The 18,785-nt window shown below is 45.9% G+C and overlaps 1 protein-coding gene across 1 annotated transcript; it reads left to right on the plus strand.

Moving 5' to 3' along the window:
• Nucleotides 1-385: 385 nt before the first annotated feature.
• SLC6A14 (solute carrier family 6 member 14) lies at nt 386-16,146 on the plus strand. Its single transcript, XM_040614686.1, has 14 exons — nt 386-449; nt 1,582-1,750; nt 3,487-3,618; nt 5,163-5,324; nt 6,461-6,596; nt 7,328-7,460; nt 9,257-9,397; nt 10,452-10,680; nt 10,765-10,890; nt 10,983-11,101; nt 12,312-12,411; nt 12,650-12,759; nt 13,802-13,969; nt 14,555-16,146. The coding sequence occupies exons 1-14, from the start codon at nt 402-404 to the stop codon at nt 14,702-14,704; spliced, it is 1,923 nt and encodes a 640-aa protein (XP_040470620.1). The 5' UTR covers nt 386-401; the 3' UTR covers nt 14,705-16,146.
• Nucleotides 16,147-18,785: the final 2,639 nt, after the last annotated feature.

Here is an 18,785-nt window from a genome sequence, read left to right on the forward strand (position 1 = left end):
GAAGGGGCAAAGAGGTGGGCAGGCAGGGGCGCAGGCAGGGCTGGAGAGCCCGAGCTGAGGGAGCGTGGGTGCGGGGCAGGGAAGTGGGTCGGGGTAAGGCGGGGGCCTGCGGAGGGCAGGGGGTGTTTAGCGGGGGAAGTGGGCAGGAGGCCGGCGGCGGCGGCCGGGCGCTCCCGAGGAAGTGGGCGCGGGGCTGGAGGAGGGTCCGCGGGCACGGGGCCGGGCCGGGGCCAGGGGTGCCCCGGGGCGGAGGGTGCGCACGGCCGCAGCCCCGCCCGGGCCGCGGGGCAGCCCAGGGGCCGCGGTTCCCGGCAGGGCGGCGGGGGGCGGGCGGCAGCCGGGTCCGATAAAGGGCCGGGCGGCGGGCGGCGCGGGCAGAGCGGGGCGGCTCCGCGGCGGCGATGGGGATGCTCAGCCTGCCGGGCTTCCTCTCCTGCGGGAAGAAGAAGGTGAGGTGCCGGGGGGAGGCGGCTGGCCGGGGGCGCCCGGAGAGGTAGGGGGCACCTGGGCAGGTGGGGTGCTGGGGGTACCTGGGCAGGTATGAAAGCACTTGTGCAGGTGGGATATTGGGGGTACCTGGGTATGTGGGGTAGGGGGGTACCTGGGCAGGTGGGATGCTGGGGGTACCTGGGCAGGTATGAAAGCACTTGTGCAGGTGGGATATTGGGGGTGCCTGGGTATGTGGGGTAGGGGGGTACCTGGGCAGGTGGGATGCTGGGGGTACCTGGGCAGGTATGAAAGCACTTGTGCAGGTGGGATATTGGGGGTACCTGGATATGTGGGGTAAGGGGGTACCTGGGCAGGGGGGATGCTGAGGGTACCTGGGCAGGTATGAAAGCACTTGTGCAGGTGGGATACTGGGGTCACCTGGGCACGTGGGGTAAGGGGCCACCTGGGCAGGTGGGATATTGGGGTCACCTGGCCATGTGGGGTAAGGAATCACCTGGGCAGGTGGGATACTGGGGGTACCTGGGCAGGTGTGGGAGAACACAGGCAGATGTGGGTACATCTGAGCAGGTAGAGTATAGAGGTGCTCAGGTAGGCACAGGGGCACTCGGGCCAGTAGGATGCAGGACCTGGGTAGCTGTGGGAGCACTGGCAGGTGAGGTCCAGACAGGTATGGGAACATTGGGGTGCTGAGGTAGGTAAACAGGGATGTGTTGGGATGGGCACCTGGGCAGGTATGAAGGGCACCTGGATAGGTGTTTTAAAGGTGAGCATACAGGTATGGGTGGGCATGAGCACCTGAACAGCTGTGGAGGCATCTGGGCATGTGTGGGGGCAGAGCAGGGAGTCCCCTGGAGATGCTGCTCCTAGGAGCTGGCAGCACAGGGGACTAAGGAAGGAGCAGGGCAAAACTGGCCGTGAAGGTTGTGTGGGCTTTCTGGTGGGACCCTCTCTCATAGGTCCATCTGTCTCATCAAGGATCAGGTGGACTGGCAGCCCACCTGACTCTGCCCACCCTGCCTAGCTGCCCTGCCCAGCGATGCCAAGGTGCTGCTCTGGACAGAGGAACGAGGATATGCCCGCCCCACTTGCCTATGGGGTGGTCCTGAATCCTTCCTCCTCTTTTCTTCCAAGGATTTCAGTTTGTCAAATGAAAAAGATGCCCATGCCAGTGATAGCGATGAGAACTCAGAGCGTGGTAACTGGTCAAACAAAGGCGACTACTTGCTCTCCATGGTGGGCTACGCTGTGGGCCTCGGCAACGTCTGGCGGTTTCCCTACCTCACCTACCAGAACGGCGGAGGTACCTGTATTGAATGGCAGTGTCGGGTGGGCACACCTTCCTGTCCCTGAGAAAGGAGGGCCAGCTCCAAGGGCCAGCCCTGAGGCCGGACACATTTTGTCAAAGCTGGATGTGAGCATAACCCTGGGAACTGGGTTAGTGCCCGCTGGTGGGAATGGGAAGAGGAGTAAGAGGTATCTCCATGGTTTTTTGGTACCAGCCAGGAAGGGAAATAGTTTAAATAGCAAACATTCATCTGAATTAGAGAACTCTTCTGATTTAGTCATGACCAACGCGCATCTTTTTCTCAATGTGCCAATATCCTCTACCTACCTAAATAGCTGTTCTCCCTCCCCAGATTTGCCTCTGTTTATACACAGCGACTGAATACCCTCTGCACTTCTGTTTTGCCAGGCAAACCAGCTAAGCTGGAATAATTATCCCCATCAGATACTTGGGAAGTGCAGAGCAGAGAGAGCCTCTACCTGCTTACACAATGAACTAGTGGCAAAGCCAAATGGAGGCACTGACTTCCCTGGCTGCTATTCTAGAGCTTTGTCTACTTGCCAGGCAACCGCTGGTAATTAAGGAGAGCATAAACGCCGAGTAACTGCAGAGGACTTACTTGTATGTACTTATTTGCTCTGCCTAACAGTCATTGGAAGTAAAACTCTGGACTGTAAATGCAGCACAGCCCATACGGCTGCGTGTGGAACACAAGGAGACGTTCTGCGACAGAACTTTTATTGGAGTGAGCTTGGCCGGGTTGCGTCACAGTTTTGTTGAAGAAAATTGTGACAACAAAATGAGTCGTGACATTGGCCCTTCTGCTAGACTTTTTTTCTTATCTGCTGCTGCAAAAGCTTTGCATTTAAAGCATATTTGTGCTGCTGCTTGTATCCTGCTCTGTGCCCCTTGCCCATAATTGATAAAGACAACTGTTACATCCTTGTTTCGAAACACAGGAGTAACCCAGTTAATTCTGTGAGACAATTTACTTGCTTAAGTTACAGCAGGTATTTGCAGTTCCTTGCAGAACTGGGTCCTCAATTGCTTTGAGTTCACCGAGAGTGAAGAGGACAGATTTCTGTGGGGATATCAGGTCGTGTTTAGGAAATCTGTGCTCTCGCTTCCCTTATCTTCTGCACGCATACAAAGACGTGCCAGTCCCTTTCACAGAACAGGGCTCACATTGATACCTGGTTAATGTACACTTTAAAATGGACTTGAACAAGAGCCACACGGAGATGCTGGTTGACACAGGAGTCAGTCAACCATAGAAAATAATTTTCATGCTTTGATGTCCAGTAGCTACTCTAACAGGGCGGTTTGGAAATCACAGCTAAGTACATGAAGGAATGGTTCTGTTCCTTTTTAAATTAAAAGCTGGAAGATGAAATAGAAAGCAGACAAGGCCGATAGTGCTCACAGCTGAGCAGTGTTCCTGCCTGTATGAGAACAGTATGTCTTTGATAGTTTTTGTAAAATCCTTTTAATTCTACAAGAAGCCATCCCATGTAAATCACCATTTTCTCCCAGCAATCTGCATCTCTTCGTTGCAGGTACTGGCTAGTTTTATTAGAAAACAGGATTTACAAACAAATCTCTATTCTGCAAAAGCAAGAAAAAATGCACAGTGAGATATTTGAGGCAGGGGAAGAAAGGGAGTATAAAATGTAATAGAACTACGGTGAATACTGGAAGTTTCATTGTTTTCTCTGTGTGTGTTTGTGGACTTTTTCCTTCTCTCCCCTCAGGTGCTTTTCTAATCCCGTACACCCTGATGTTGGCCCTAGCTGGCTTGCCCTTATTTTTCATGGAATGTTCCCTTGGGCAGTTTGCCAGTCTAGGGCCAATTTCCATCTGGAGAATATTACCATTATTTCAAGGTTGGTATTGTTATGTTTCTTTAGATCTTTTTTTATTCTAGTAATAAACAGATGTGAATTAATGATTTCTTCACAAAGTTACTAATTCTGAGAAGCCAGTTTCCCTGTAGAGAATATTCCCGAGGTCACAAGGTCAATATTATTTTCCCAGGTAGATCTTCCTTATTATGCAATTATAATAACAGATGTGGATTGAAGATTTCCACAAAAATGTTGTCAATTATGAGAGGTTTTATCAATGATTCTCCTGGCAGAAGGAAATCACCCTGTTTGCTGTGTGAGGGGAAAATCTCAGTTAAACACCTGGCACTGTGTGCAACAGATGGAATACAATTTTTTAAAGTTAACTTTATTGGTGTTTCTTTACACTTCACATCCTATGTAGCTTGCAAGGCAGTTCCATGTTGGAGGGACTAATTCTGTATTTGGCTGTCAGCACCGGCACAGGCACGTGGGTCTGACTGCTTTATGCATACGTTCATCCAACTCACTGCCTTGGGAGTCATCTGCTAGACTCTGGCTTCAAGAGGTGAGGTGCCTCTTGTGATAAGAGAAAGAGCTGCATACTGCAGTGGGAGTTCGCCTCTCTCCGTGAGGGTTTGAATTTCACAGGGAGACTTAGGTGTTTGCAAACAACTAACCATGTGCTTTACTTACCCCATCCCTCCAGGTCCTGTACCGATGGGTGTAAAGGACTATGCAATTGGTCTTGTTTGCCCTTTTTATCTACCAGAGGAATTAATGTAGGAACAAGGAAGTTTCTGGTGAAATAAGAATTTTACTTGCCACCTAGTACAGAAACAAAAGGGATTACAGTCTGGCTGGCTGCCTGAACGTTCAACTTTTTTTGCCAGTCTCCGTTCTGCAGCACAAGCAACCTTTCACAAGAGCCGTGTATTTATCTTTAAAGCAAAAGTCTATAGGCACAGCAAATCTTTCATGTGTCTGTGAAGATACAAACTTCAGTGTAGTCTCCAAGATGATTGGGACAGTTTGGCAGACATTCTCTCAGAAAGCCACAGAATAAAGTTAATTTTAACAAAAGAGGAGAACAGTACTACTGACACAGATTTATTCTTCTGTGTCAATTCTCATTTATTGGCAAAACTATTCATTACAGTGGGATCTTTAAAATGGCTTGGTCAGTCCTAATATACTTTCTTCAATTTTACTAAGCAATCAGAACTTCCCACTGAACTGGGAGACAACAAAGTACTGAATTTCTCCTTTAGACTTGGACTTAGCAACTAGTCCAATTTTTCTCTGGGCCTGATTCAAACTCTACGTCAAAACTACATTTGAGATGGTCAGTTTGGATCACATCCCTCATTTCATGGCTTTACCCTTTCCCTGTTTGGTTGCTGTTAAAAATTATTGGGGAAAAAAAACCCACAAAAGAAATCCAGAAAACAACCTCAACAACTTCCTAAGTAGCCTTTTAAAAAATCAAGTGACGTCTGTGTTGTGTTTTTTTTTCTGTTTGTTTTGGTTTTTTTTTCCAACTCAAGTTTGCAGTAGTTAAGACATGTCTTTCTCTTTCCTAGGAGTGGGCATCACGATGGTCATCATCTCAACTTTTGTGGCGATCTACTACAACGTTATCATTGCTTATGCACTTTACTACTTATTTGCCTCATTTCAAAAAGTGCTGCCGTGGTCAGAATGCTTTTCCTGGGCAGATGAGTTCTGCAGCAAAACGCGATTAGGTACCTTCATTAACAGCTAGAGCTTAATATTACTGTTTTGGATATTTGTACTTTGTACTGTTTTCTGGGAGAAATTACAGGAGCAAGACAGCTACCCGTGGCTTGAGAAGTCCTTCCTGGAGTGATGCTTCTCTGCTTCCCTGCTACCAGCTCCAAGTGCCTGGGAATTCTAAAGAGAGACAGGCTGAAACCTTGCTGCGTCAGGGGTTCTTTCATTAGCCCTTGCTCCCCCTGTGGCTGTGGGGGTGCACAGTACCTGAGCACCAGTACGGTGCTGGTTTTATACTTTATTAACTCCTCAGAACGTATCTCCATGCTATTGTTCTTGATGTTTGACAGCACATGTACGGCCAAACACTTGTTATCTCACTAGTTTCCATATCAGACCGGTGTAAGGTGAAGGGGAAGCTGGTGAGGTAATTAGTAGTTAGTAGCTGAAATGTGTTGCCAAGTGTAAGTGTAATTGTAACTCTCTTAACCAGGTATCTGAAAACCTCTTCTACAATTCGTAGGTTTCACAAAATGAAGTTGAGATGCTTTATTTAACAAAAAGTTGACACCTGCTTGTGTGCTAAACAAAAATATTTTAGCTCAACATTTTTAAGTGCTGCAGGAATACAAAACTGAACTGAAGAAGCTGTCCTGAAATATACTTCAACAAGACTTTTCTAGTAAATGCTATATAGAGTGTTCTTTACTGTATGTTCTGGCAAAAAAAATCCAAACAGTGCCTATTCCCCCCCTCCCCAAAAATGTTTAAAGAGCTCTAGTAAGCCCTCTGCCATAATAAGGTGAAGTTACTAGAGGATTATCTGTGTCTAACATTGTTTTGGAACAAAGATTTTTCATAGAGTAACCAAAGCTACAATCTGAACTATCCTCGGCTCTGCTTTTTGCAAGTATTTTTTGCAAGACAATAAGTGAAAGGTGGAGCTGAGCACACCAGATTCCTGGTGTTTTGATTTACAGTCAAAGTAGCAAAGTCACAGCTGCAAGTGATGGTTCAAGTCTGTTTCTAAATATTGTTAGTAGGCAAATGAAGCTGTAACTGTTTAAAAAACATATTTACTATAATAGTCTGATTTTTGTAATAGTCATCACTGTGTTAACGATCCCTTTTGCTTGCTTGCTTTCAGTAAGTGACTGCAACACAACCTTAGATGGAGAAATCATTCATGCAAACTACTCGTTCATCACAAGCAACAATCTCACATGTCTGAATGGCACCATGAACTACAAACCAGTGCAATTTCCCAGTGAACAATACTGGAAGTAAGCAAATATTTTAAAGAAATGCTAAAAATGGATTTATTATGCATTGTGGTTTTGAATGTATCTTCTATTTTTGTCTCATCTTGCTGTCCAAAACCAATCTAGTCAACAGGGGTGGGCATGCGTATCTGTGCAGAGGGGACATAAAATTTAATTAATGAGTCTGGACCCTTAAAAAAAAATATAAAAAAATAAAAGAAGTAAAAGAGCCAACCCGTAGCAAACTGAAAAATACTCCAGCTTCAAGAAATTCTCTTCTCTGGAGTCCTGGTAGGGACTACACTAGCATCTTTATGTATAGCATACACTTCCTTTCAGGAGTTGCTGTGTAAAATATATTCACCTTATTCTGAATCTGGGCCTGCTGTGAAACTGCGGTTTCTTTAGCCACATGGTTTCAATTTGCCTCATGTTCCTCGGGTTCCTGGGAACTGATGCTTCCTATGGGCTCTTCTTTTGCCATCAGAATTTCATGCTTAACCCAAAAGAGCTGAGGTAAGCCTGATGGGCAATGTGTGGAGAGCTGGGGACTGTTAGGCTTTAAAAAGAGGGGGACATTGCAGTTAAATGTTCAGTTTTTCAATGCCAATCATGCAGTTCTAACAGCACCCTCATGGAAGCAGCTGCAGGGTCTTGTAATATCTGCAGAAGCCAGCTTGCTTTCCTTCAAGAAATTGCTGCAGAGGAGCGTGTGCTGCTGTCGCCCTCATTGCAGCGTTTTGTGCTTTCAGTAAAGTGGCTCTCCAACGCTCGAGTGGGTTGGACGAGACCGGTGGCATTGTGTGGTACCTGGCGCTCTGCCTCCTCCTGTCCTGGATGATTGTTGGAGCTGTGCTGTTTAAAGGAATAAAATCTTCTGGAAAGGTAAGTTAGAAAGAGCAGGTAGCAGACTTTTGGCCTGATCCCGCCCTTCCGATGTCAGTTGGACTCGGGGAAGGTTAGCACTAGGCAGGATGCAGTCCTAACCCACTACCATCTGCTGGACATGGCATTAGACTTTCTTCTGCTCCTTGGCTTCAGAACTGTTACATAAAATGTGAGTAAGGTGCTGATTACACAGCAGCTACTTAACACATGGGTTTTTTAGTTGTACCAGGGCTGCCATGCGTCTGGGGATCTTGCTGTCACGCAGGTGATTCCGGCTGAGTTTTGGCAGTCGCCCAGCCTGTTGTGATGGGTGTGTGCATGTGACTGCACACACCCTGGGAACACCCGGTCATTATTTGCACCTCCAGACTAGCTGTTTGGACAATACAGGTCAAGTCCTGTGAGCAGATGTGCGTGTGCAGCTTCCTGTCGGATTGTGAAATGTTGTTTGTACTCAGGATTCCAAGAGGCTTTTAGGGACCAGGTTCATAGGTGCTTGTTTTCCGACTCTGGCTCTACTGAGCTCCCATTTCTATGTGCCGGAGCACGGCTGCCTGGAGCTTTCCTTGGGCTAGCTCAGCTTCTCTCCAGACTTCAGACAGGCTGAATTTCATGATTCTCTGTGTGAGGTCCTTTTCCTGATTTAGTTCCTTTCTCCCCGTACTCCTTTTGTGTTGCATCTTTACTTCTTCCATCTTTGTTGCCTTCATTCATTCTCTCACCCTTTTTGTGCTGACTTTTTTTTATTTGTTTATTTTGTCCTTTTGATTCCCTCTGTCATTGTGCCTTTCTAAGGTTCCTGTATGCTTGTCTTCCTTTGCTCTGATGCCTCCTCCAATTCTGCTTTCAATCTGGAGCTTTCTGCCCCTTCAGAACTTCAGGGTGGAGTATCTGTGCTTTCCCAGCCACAGCTGTCCTGCTGTGTGGCTCCTCTTAAACTCACATTCTTTGGGTTCCTGGCAATTGGCTGTTCCTGTTGTCACTTCTCTTCTGTCATGAAGGTAAGCCTCCTTGAGGAGTAAGGTAAGGCTCAGAAGAATCTAGCTGGGCAGGAACAGGGCAAAGGTGAAGAGCAGAGAGAATTGCTTATTCCAAGCAAGTGTGAAGGAGGTCTTCAGAAGGCAGACTCACCACATGATGGTGCAATGCTATGGCTTGCTGTAACCAGCAGTACCGGGTCAATTATCTGCGTTGCACTGAAACTAAGGCTCAAGAAACAAGAGTATTGTTGGATGTAGTCCACGTGATAACAGCGCTGCTCAGCCCTGCTTCTGGCCTGGATCCCATCGAGCTGGAAGTTGTGTAGACAAACAACAAAAAAGATCTGTGTCTGAGAGAACCTAAAAGTCCTTGTTCTCAGTGAAGAAAGCTCCCAGCATGGCTCCCCCCCAGCCCCAGTCAGTCTCAGCAGGTGATAATTCCACCCTGGTCACCTATTTTTGACTGGCTTTCAGTTTGCATTTGTTAGGAGCATTGTCTAGCCAGAGTCTTCTTGGGTAGTTGAGCCCTGGCCTTGCTACAGCAGTAAATCACGTCAGAAAACACATTTCTGAGACTGGTCAAGTGCTGTCTGAAAAGTGGGTATGTGGCTTGGGCCTGCTGCTGCTGCTGGAATGCAGCTCCAGAACCGGCTAAGCCAGATGGTTTAATGGTTGGTGTGTGTGCGTTCTCTTCCCTGGTCGCCTGTTTTTCATTTGACCTAGCAGACCTTACCCTAAAACCTGGCCGTTCCTCCCGCGCAGAGGTACGTGCATCCCCTCGCTTCTCACGTGTCCCTGCCCTGTTTTCTGCAGGTTGTCTACTTCACCGCGCTCTTCCCCTATGTCATCCTGCTCATCTTGCTGGTGCGAGGTGCTACCCTGGAAGGTGCTCTGGATGGCATCGAATATTACATTGGGCGGCAGTCCAACATCACCAAGCTGATGGAGGCAGAGGTGAGAGACAGCGTCGGCCCCAAAAGCACAACATGTTTCTGTGGGCTTGTCGCTTACAGAATGCCCTGCTTTTTGATCCACGCGGGTGGTTCTTCATTTTGTATCTGCAGCTGGGTTCTCCTCCGAAAGCAACCCCCAGCTCTATCAGAAGTCCAAGCTCCTATTCTAGCTACTCTCAATCTAAAAACCAGCCACACTCTGCCCTCTCCCTGCCACACCACTGACACCAGCACTGGTGGTGGCTCTGGGCAGCTCTGGGGGTTGTGCTGCAGTTTCGCCTTAGCAAAGCCTGCTGAGAACATTCTTGCTGTGGGATCAAGCACTGTTCTTGCATGTACCTTACTTGCTTTGGTTTCTGATAATTTCAAAGGACTTTATCAGAAGGTTGAAGGGATGCCAGAGTTTGAAATTCAGGCTGTGCCTTGCCCAGGATATTCAACCTGGGAAATTAGGTGGACCGGGAAGGGCGCCTTGTGCAAAGGGGGCCTGGATATTTTTTGTTCTGGTTTATGGTAACATTAATTCAGTTTTACCAAAAGCAGGCATGAAGTGTGATATTTATTTGTGGTACTTCATGTGAGTATTTGGCACTAACTGAGGGGGTACAGCAGAGGCACAAGTGGTTTGTCTGGGTCACAGTGTGAGGGGCACAAGTGGGAGAGCACGTGGAAGTTCTCACTCCTGCAGCCTGGTCCTGGTTTCCCTTTTTTGTTGGCACTGTGAAAGGTTCCTATCTCGCTCGACAACCCACATATGTGAATGAGCTGAATCTCTTCTCCAGGGTTAGCTCAATAAGATTGAAGTATTTAGAAATATACTTGGGATGTGACCTTTGGAGATCATAGAAGATAATATTTGTGCTTAAGACTACAAGGTCACCAGCGTGCTATATCCTACCTACTCTAAAGCTCATGTGAAATGGAATTAGATATTCAGGCTAAACGCAGGGAGGAGGGGGGAAACAAAAGAAAAAAACCCACCTGGAACTTCCACAGAGGGCAGACTTAAATGTTTGTAAATAATACAGTAATTCCTATGTTCTTATTTCTGGTAGGTTTGGAAGGATGCAGCCACCCAGATATTCTACTCCCTGTCCGTGGCATGGGGCGGGCTTGTTGCTTTGTCTTCGTACAATAAGTTCCACAACAACTGCTACTCAGACGCTATTTTAGTTTGCGTAACTAACTGCCTCACCAGCGTATTTGCTGGGTTTGCGATATTCTCTATCTTGGGACACATGGCATTTGTGTCTGAGAGACCCGTCTCAGAGGTTGTGGACTCAGGTAGGCTGATAGTTGTGCTGTCTGTATTTGGATGTGCTTTGACCAAGGCATGACACTCACCTCCATCCTTCTGCTGCTTTCCAGGGTTTGATCTGGCATTTGTAGCCTACCCAGAGGCACTCTCCAAGTTACCAGTTTCTCCTCTGTGGTCCTTCTTGTTTTTCTTCATGCTCCTGCTCTTGGGCCTTGACTCCCAGTTTGCCACCATAGGTGAGTGGGGTTTTAAGTCACCCACGGCTTTTCAAATGACCATTACCTTTAGTAATTGTGCTACTCAAAACCCCACACTTCTTCCTTTGCAGAAACACTTACAACCACCATACAAGATATATATCCCAAAGCGATGAAAAAGTTAAGAATCCCTATAACCCTGGGTGTGTGCATATTGCTCTTCCTTCTCGGTCTTACTTGTGTTACTCAGGTAAGACATTAAATTCTATTTTGGCGGTGGGTTTAGTTACACTGCAAGTGATGAACTCAAATTAAATACCCTTTCTGACTGTTCCTGTTTGCATGGATTGGTCTGAGAAACACTTGAATTCTGCCAGTGTGCCTGGACATGCAAATAAAAATTCACAGAGGGAAGCTTGAAGAGCCTAAGGTTTTCTGTGATTATTGAACTGAGATGTGCTTTTAAGAAGGCCTGTACCAAGGCTATGAACCACCAACCTGTTTTATTGCTCCTCAGTTCAGATTGTGTAATCTCAAGCATAAACATACGGTGTGTCTGCAGCACTGTGGGTACCGCTAATAGATGATGATGGGATCTTTTTGTTCAGCACTGGCTACCAAACAGGGCAGGATTTGAGAGATGGCCTATTCATGTCATAAAAACTTATTAGCTCATGAGCATCTGTAGATCGTAGGGTTACTTCTTGTATGTGTGTATGTATATATACATACATACGTATACACACATATATACTTAAAATTCCATATAGGTAACCTGTGGAAAATTTCTTGAGGCAATTATCTTTAAGGATATAAAGGTTCATTGCAATTAACCTATCTAGAAATGCAGATTTATGCATGTAATTAGACTGAGAATGTGAAGAAGATAATTGTGGTGAATAGATGGTTGTATAGCCAAGCAAGGCACGTAAGTTATGAAACATGGTGGCAGGGAAGCTTGCAAAGGACTTAGTATGCAAGAGTGTGAAATGACTTAAGGCTTGTTTCCTGCTCTGTGATCCTGCTGTTGCGTGCTGGTGTTTACAGCTGTGTTTAACCCACGTGGAAAACACGTGTGTCTAGGAGTATACAAGCCTACCAGAAGTGATAACTGGTATTGCTGTTGCTGTAGCTCAATATTAAAACTTCAGAATCAGCTTTAATAAGGTAGTTCCAAATTTAAATGTTGCTTTCAACTGTTTATATACACTCTGCATATACATATATTTTGTTATTAGTATGCAAATTGACAGAATTTTGTCAGATGTGCTTTTCAACTTTGCATAAGAGATATTTAAACAAAATAATGCTCACAAATGTGTACCTTATTTCAAGAACTGGGAATTTAAAAAACTCAGGCTGGTTATTAGTTAAACTGGCCTGAACAATGCAACTTATTTGCATAAAGATGTTACTGGGATTGAGTAAGTTTTTTAACCTCTCTATTGTTTGTTCTACAGGCGGGAATTTACTGGGTTAACCTAATAGATCACTTTTGTGCTGGATGGGGAATCCTTATTGCAGCTGTCCTGGAGATAATAGGCATCGTCTACATTTACGGTAAATTATTTGCACTGAAATTATATGATTTGACTCTGCGGTCCCTGGCAGAGTGTATATTAAACTTTAATTACTGCTATAAGGCATTTAAAACGTAACTGTCTGAAAAGCTTTAATGTTTACCATAGAACTGGAGAAACTGTCCTTGACCATTGCCTTTCTTCTATGACTTCTGATTAACAACACCTGCAAGGGAGCCACCTGCTTTACAATGCACCCTACGATTGTCTTTCAACAGGCGGAAACAGGTTCATTGAAGACATCGAAATGATGATTGGAAAGAAGAGCCGTTCATTCTGGCTGTGGTGGAGAATGTGCTGGTTTTTCATTACTCCTGTGCTGTTAATGGTGAGTGTAGGTCACTGGATTGCGTTAGCGTGACAGAGCTTAGTAATTTGGTAGTGAAGAGGTTTCCGCGTGAGGATTCAGGGCTGAGTGCCCAGGCCCTGTATAAAGTTGGGGTACGGCTGTGTCAATGAAACAAAGTACGCGCTACCCGTGCTTTCTGATAACATATCGCTCTTCCCTGGGTACTCTGCCGGTGGGGCTGGCCATTCAGATCAGTTGCTGGTGAGCTGGGGCTGTACTCCTGAGGAGTAACATACAGCAACCAGATTGTCCGCTTTAGCAGCTGGATTAGCTTCATTTCAGACTGAGAAAATGTTTTGAAAACCTAGCTCATTTTTTCCCCTTTGAGGGACACATCGTTTTGGGGACAGATCCCTGGCTTGGGCTTGCTCTTTGGATGTTCCCCTGTCTGAGATTTATTTTTTTTTTTTACGTTTTGTTGTGCATGTGTCAGTTTTTCATTACTCCTGTACTTCTAATTGTGAGTGTAGATGGTTGGATTATCTCGCTATGAGAGATTTTATTAGCATCACAAATCCAGGAGCAGTAGCAAATCACTCTGGCCAGCACATTACCTTTAATCTGTCCAGGCTACAATTTAAAAATTGCTGCTTAAAAAGTCTTATTTTCGCAGCAATATTTACCAGTGTTTAATCTTAGATTCTTTCCCATATTCCTGTAAATAATGGAACATGGGAACATATAAAATGTACAGAGAAAGGTACAGGGCTCATGCAGCAATGTATGTATTCTCCAACGTAAGATTTCAGCAGGACCCAGAGATCAAGTTCTGTTTAAACACAGAAGTACTTCAAGTGTTAGGGTGCCTATCAGTGTCATCCTTCAGTCTTACTGTTTGGCCATGACTGAACACCAAATCCTGCACAACCATTATCACACTCAGAAAGCAAAAGGGAACTGTGTGCAATTTGTAGATAGCGCTTTTTTTTTTTTTTTTTTTAGCCCACTTGGAAATACAGTGCGAGTTCAAGTTAGCTGTAAATCTGCTTTTCTCTCCTAATCTTTTTGCCATTTTTTATAGGCCATTTTGGTCTGGTCTTTGGTCACGTTTTCGCCTCCCACTTATGGCTCAGTGTTATATCCCACGTGGGGAACTGCTGTTGGCTGGTGCATGATTATCTTCTGCGTTATCTGGATTCCCATCGTCGCTATTGTAAAAATAATTAGAGCAGAAGGAAACCTTTGTCAGGTAAGGGCACAAAAATCTGTCATGGCTTCAAATCTTGCTCTCCTTGGCATTTTCAGGAATACCTGTGCTTTATTCTCAAAAATTTGAGGTTCACTACCTTGAGGTATTCGTTAATTGGGCTTTTAAACAAAAAAAATCTCTGGTAGTTGCATCAGAGGCAAATTTACCCTACTGTATTCTGAGACGATAAAGTCTAATTCTTTGGGAGCCACCCATACATTCAAGAGTGATTTTCATGCTTTCTGTTGTTCCAGCTGCTTTAAAAATTTCTATCCCCATGTTGTTTTCTGGAATGTTGCCTCCCATTCCTTGCAGAAAAAAGCAAGTACAAGATCTGAGGTATGCTTTTCTTGCCAAGCTTTGCCAGAGACTCCTGTTGGTCATAGCTTTCCCTGCTTGACTTCAATGTCCAGAATCTACTGAACCCAAAGGCATTTGGAATGATTTGTATAAAACTTCGGTTTTGTTTGTTGGGGTTTTTTTTTGCTGAGTTGCAGGGCATACCTACAGTTACAGCTTTACCAAACTTTAAAAACAGCCAGGACTAAGGTAAGACATTAAGTGCCTCTTGTTTTTGCTTTCCAGCGCATTGTAAGCTGCTGCAGGCCCACTGCAAACTGGGGTCCCTACCTGGAATGTCACCGAGGAGAAAGATACAGCCATGTCGTAGATCCCAAAAAGGAAAAGGAACATGAGATTCCTACTGTGTCTGGCTTCGTATACACTCAACAATGAGCTGGCCATTTGGATGACAAATTTTTAATATAAGTGTGGGTTTTTTTTCTTTAACTATTAGAAAGTGACAATGCAAAACAACAACAAAAAAAAGCAAACCAACCTTCTGCCCTTCAAAACCCAGCCCCTGAATGGAAATGAGCCGTATTATTTATTTTTAGTGCTGTGTGTTTGGGGAGGAACAGGTAGATTAGATGCTGAGATCTCCCCAGGTGTTTGGGTTGAGAGGGCAGGAAAATACATTGCAGGCTCCCCAGGCTGATGGACTAGGCATGCTTAACCCCATCCAACCAGTATCCAGCTGGACTGCAGATACGGGTGTGGAAGGGGACAAAGACACATTCTGGTGCTTCCCAGGTACAGGAGATTGGAGCCAAATGGTGCTGTGCTTGCATGCCCTGATGTGCTACGGGCAGTTACTACCTTCTGCTGTGCTTTGCTATCCACAGTGGTGTGCAATTGGCAGAGAGGTAAATGCATGTGCTGCTGCCTGACACCGTAGCTCAGGGCACAGGAATAATTCTTTAAGCCTTGCTCAGTGCTGTGAGGCTGCTCAGGATTTGTTGTTGACTACAGTGTGTGTGCGTGTGTGTGTGTGTCATTTGTACATCTAAATATTGGGTGGCAAAAATTTGCCATCACAGGAAACAAGGTCTTAACATGGCAAAAAAAGCAGGCTTCTCTCATTATTCCCCTTGGGATCCCCAAAGATCCATCTTTTGTGTCATGCCCCATGCTCAGTATTCATCTGTCTATAATTCAAAAATCCTGTGTTTCCGTATTCTGTCATTAGGCTCTGCAGAATGAAATAGTAACCACTGAGTTCTGGTGCGTCTGCTCTCCTACACTCACCGAAGCGTTACCTGCCAGTTTGTCATCTACATCTTTCACTCAGGCTTGGGTTTTCCCTTCCAAAGCAGACCCAATGTGCTTTTTAAAGACTTGAAGCAGTGTTATCAGTGTTGTGGTAGAGCCAAAAGAAGCAGAACTTTACCCCAAGTGAAGGTTACAACTGCCTTTTAGTGCTGTCACTCCAAAATTTGCTGATATCATGAGATTATTGAAAAGTTAGGAAGTTTGTGGTGCATTTGGGAACACAGATTTATGCTCCTGCCTAGGCAGGAAGGGGTTAGGTTAAGAGAACCTGACTTCACTTGTAATACAAGTGAATTCCTGATAACGGAAAAAAGACCTATGGATTGAATGGATAAATTTTGTGTGCAGAAGAACATCTCTCTTGCTGTGATAATGGTTCCTCGGGAACAATGTAGCAGGGTTTCTAGCTGTCACTTCCTCTCAGGGCTTTGTTACTGTTTCTGGACGTGAAGGAGTGTGGAGAGTGGCTTGTTGCCCAAACTGCATGCCTCAATGTATGTTTTATACCGGTATTTTTGTGACAAATCAACACTTTATGGCAAATAAATGTGATTTTCTGTTTTTAATGGTTTTGGAGCTGGAAAATGAGATTTTAGTGTCATGTATGGGGCGGGGCAGTTGTTGGGAAAGGGAGTACTGCCAACTTTTCTATGATCCTAAGACTTTGGGAGATTAAACTGGAAAGATTCAACCTCCTTGTCTTAAAAGAGTTTAGGCTCTAGTCCAATAGCCCTGTTTTGGACCAGGCTCTGAAAATACAGAAAGTAATTGAGTGGGAATTTATAAAAAGGGCTGTGGGATTAAAGCCTATAACAGAAGCTGGTGAAGAGGACCCCTTTCCTGCACTCCAGTGCTCTAGGGTCATGGTCTGGCCACAAACCAGCAGAAAACAGTGCTGCCGCTGGTCCTGATGTGTGGAGAGGCTGGGAGCAGGAGGGAGGATGAGCTGCAAAGCTGTCGTGCTCATCCCCCAGTGCACCATCTGTTGGAGCTGCCACAGTGGGCAGCAGCTCATCCCTGGGAAGGGACAGGCTCTGCAAAGGAGGGAGAAGTTAGTCAGTAACAAGTGAGAGTGCTCCAAGAGGTGGTGAGGAAGCAGGCTGGGCAAACCAGCTTCAGAAAGAATCCAGGAAAGTTTTGGCAAAAGAGATGCTGAAGACTAATACCAGGCATCTACTGCCCTGCAGGAAGCCCCTTTGAGGCTTCTTCTGCTCTGGACTTGTCTTGTGGGCTTCTAGAAGCTGTTTTCATGATGTTGCACTATCAAAACCTCCCAGAGGAGTGACAGAAGACAATTTCTCAAGGGCTGGGGATCCAGTTTAGGTGCTTTCTCTTTTCTTCAAGGTAAGAGAATTCCCCAGTTCTGAAGGCAAGGTTTGCTCTCCTGGCCCCTGGCAGAGCTGGGATCCCACTCTGCGTGTGCATGCCTGACACCTCCCCAGTACCTCCAGCTTCTGTTACTCTCTTTGGGTGAGTTGATTTATTCCTGAGGTTGCTGACTGCTGGCATCTGCTGAGGAGTCTTCAAGAGTATTTAGGAGTTGCCGTTCACACTCTGGCCCAGCAGCTAGGGTTATTTAATAGCCCCTGAGGGTAACGTGAAGAATTAAGTGTCCCTCGACACTGCTCTGCAGGCAGGCTGGGCTCAGCCCAGCAGCCCTGGCACATTCCTCACCCGCACAGGCTGTTGCCCAGCATCCTGGTGTTTGCAGGGTCGAAAAATCAGCAGTGCCAACCAGCGCAGCATTCCTGGTGAAGGAGGATGCTCTGTGTGAGCAGGTGGTCAAAATGCCTGGAATTTGGGGTTTTTTACTCTGAGGAAAAAAGGAAAATAATTCTGCTTTGGATCCAGATAAACAGGAGTGAAAGGAAAACTCTTGAAAAGAAATAAGTAGAAGTGCAAAAGAAGTAGGTTTGCTTTGCATTTTGAGCCAATCCGAGTATGGTTTCAGTCAGGAAAGAGAGCACAGACATGTGCAGTTCCAAAAAGCGCTATCTGTAACATGGAAACACTTAAAATGGTATTTCAACTGGCATTTGTATATGTATTTAAAGAAATTTTTTAGGGGCCAAGGTTATGAAAATAAATTTTAAACCCCCAAGTTATTTCTATTGCAGAGACCGCTCATAAGTAGGAAGTAAAAAAAAAAAAAAAAAAAAAAGAGAGAGAGAAACAACTGAAAAAAGAGTATTTAATTTCACTTCTACCACATCATTTATTTGCAATAGGACATTTTCCAGCCCGGGCTGCGTGGCAGTGTGCTAACCAGCAGAGAGCACCCTGTGCTCGCGTCTCCTGCTCAGCTCGGGGGAGTGGGGGCCTGCAAGGGGCGGTGGGACCCCCATCCCATCCCGAGAGCGGCCGGGATGCTGGCTTGCTCGTTGATCCGTGGCCCTGGAGACCGCAGTGTAAAGCTGTCATTTGGCACTCGCTCCTGCCTGCCTGGTGGCTCCTGAATAGTGTCTGAGCTTTGAATCGGACTGGCCGTATCGAATGGTCTTTTTTATCGAGTTCCAGGTGTGTCAAAAATATAGCTGGTGCTCCCTGGCTTTGAGCTCAGCATCACATCAGCAATACAGCTGCCCTGTTAAAGCCACTCTGGCCCCTGCAGGCTGGAGTTGATCACAGGTTATCTCAGCAGACCGGTTGTCCCAGTAAGTGGACCTTTCCAGCCCCACATCGCAATTTTGTGACGTTTCACACCCCCACTCCCAAGTCCCCAGAGCTCAGCTGAGCCTCACCTTGTTCTCATTCTCCATGCCTATGGATGATGTGGCCTCGAGCAAGTATCCCCTTCCTGGCTATTTTTAAAGGGTTTTTTTGTAAGAAGCAGCAGCATAGACCCAGAAGCAGCACGCATGCTTTTAATTGAAGTCTTTATTTTCTTATTTCAGCTTTAAATCTAAATTTCTATCATTTCCATCATGGGTCTGTGGCAGGGCTTTGTGTTGTCATTTGGCTTCAGATCCACGGCCATGGCTGTGGCTGATGTGGGCATCGTGGCACCGCAGTCAGGCTCCAAGCGATAGGGCATCTGCCCCAACTAGTTTGGTGTAATGATTTGTTTAAAAAACGAAAAGTAAACAGTGCTGGTAGCTTTTTTCATGGGATCGTTTGGTAGATCCCCTAAAGTCTAGAGCCACAGAAATCAAACAAATCAGAGAGAGCAGCCTCTGAGCAGGCAGGGGAGGAGGTGATGAGGGAC

The sequence above is a fragment of the Falco naumanni genome, chromosome 14, assembly GCF_017639655.2.
Source record: "Falco naumanni isolate bFalNau1 chromosome 14, bFalNau1.pat, whole genome shotgun sequence".
NCBI lineage: Eukaryota > Metazoa > Chordata > Aves > Falconiformes > Falconidae > Falco > Falco naumanni.

What these genes read in the sequence shown, in the direction of transcription:
- SLC6A14 (XM_040614686.1), top strand. Translation starts at nt 402, where the DNA reads ATGGGGATGCTCAGCCTGCCGGGCTTCCTCTCCTGCGGGAAGAAGAAG. An exon ending in CTCCCAGTTTGCCACCATAG is followed by an intron (nt 10,891 to 10,982) that starts GTGAGTGGGGTT and finishes CTTCCTTTGCAG; the next exon opens with AAACACTTACAACCACCATA. An exon ending in AGGCATCGTCTACATTTACG is followed by an intron (nt 12,412 to 12,649) that starts GTAAATTATTTG and finishes GTCTTTCAACAG; the next exon opens with GCGGAAACAGGTTCATTGAA.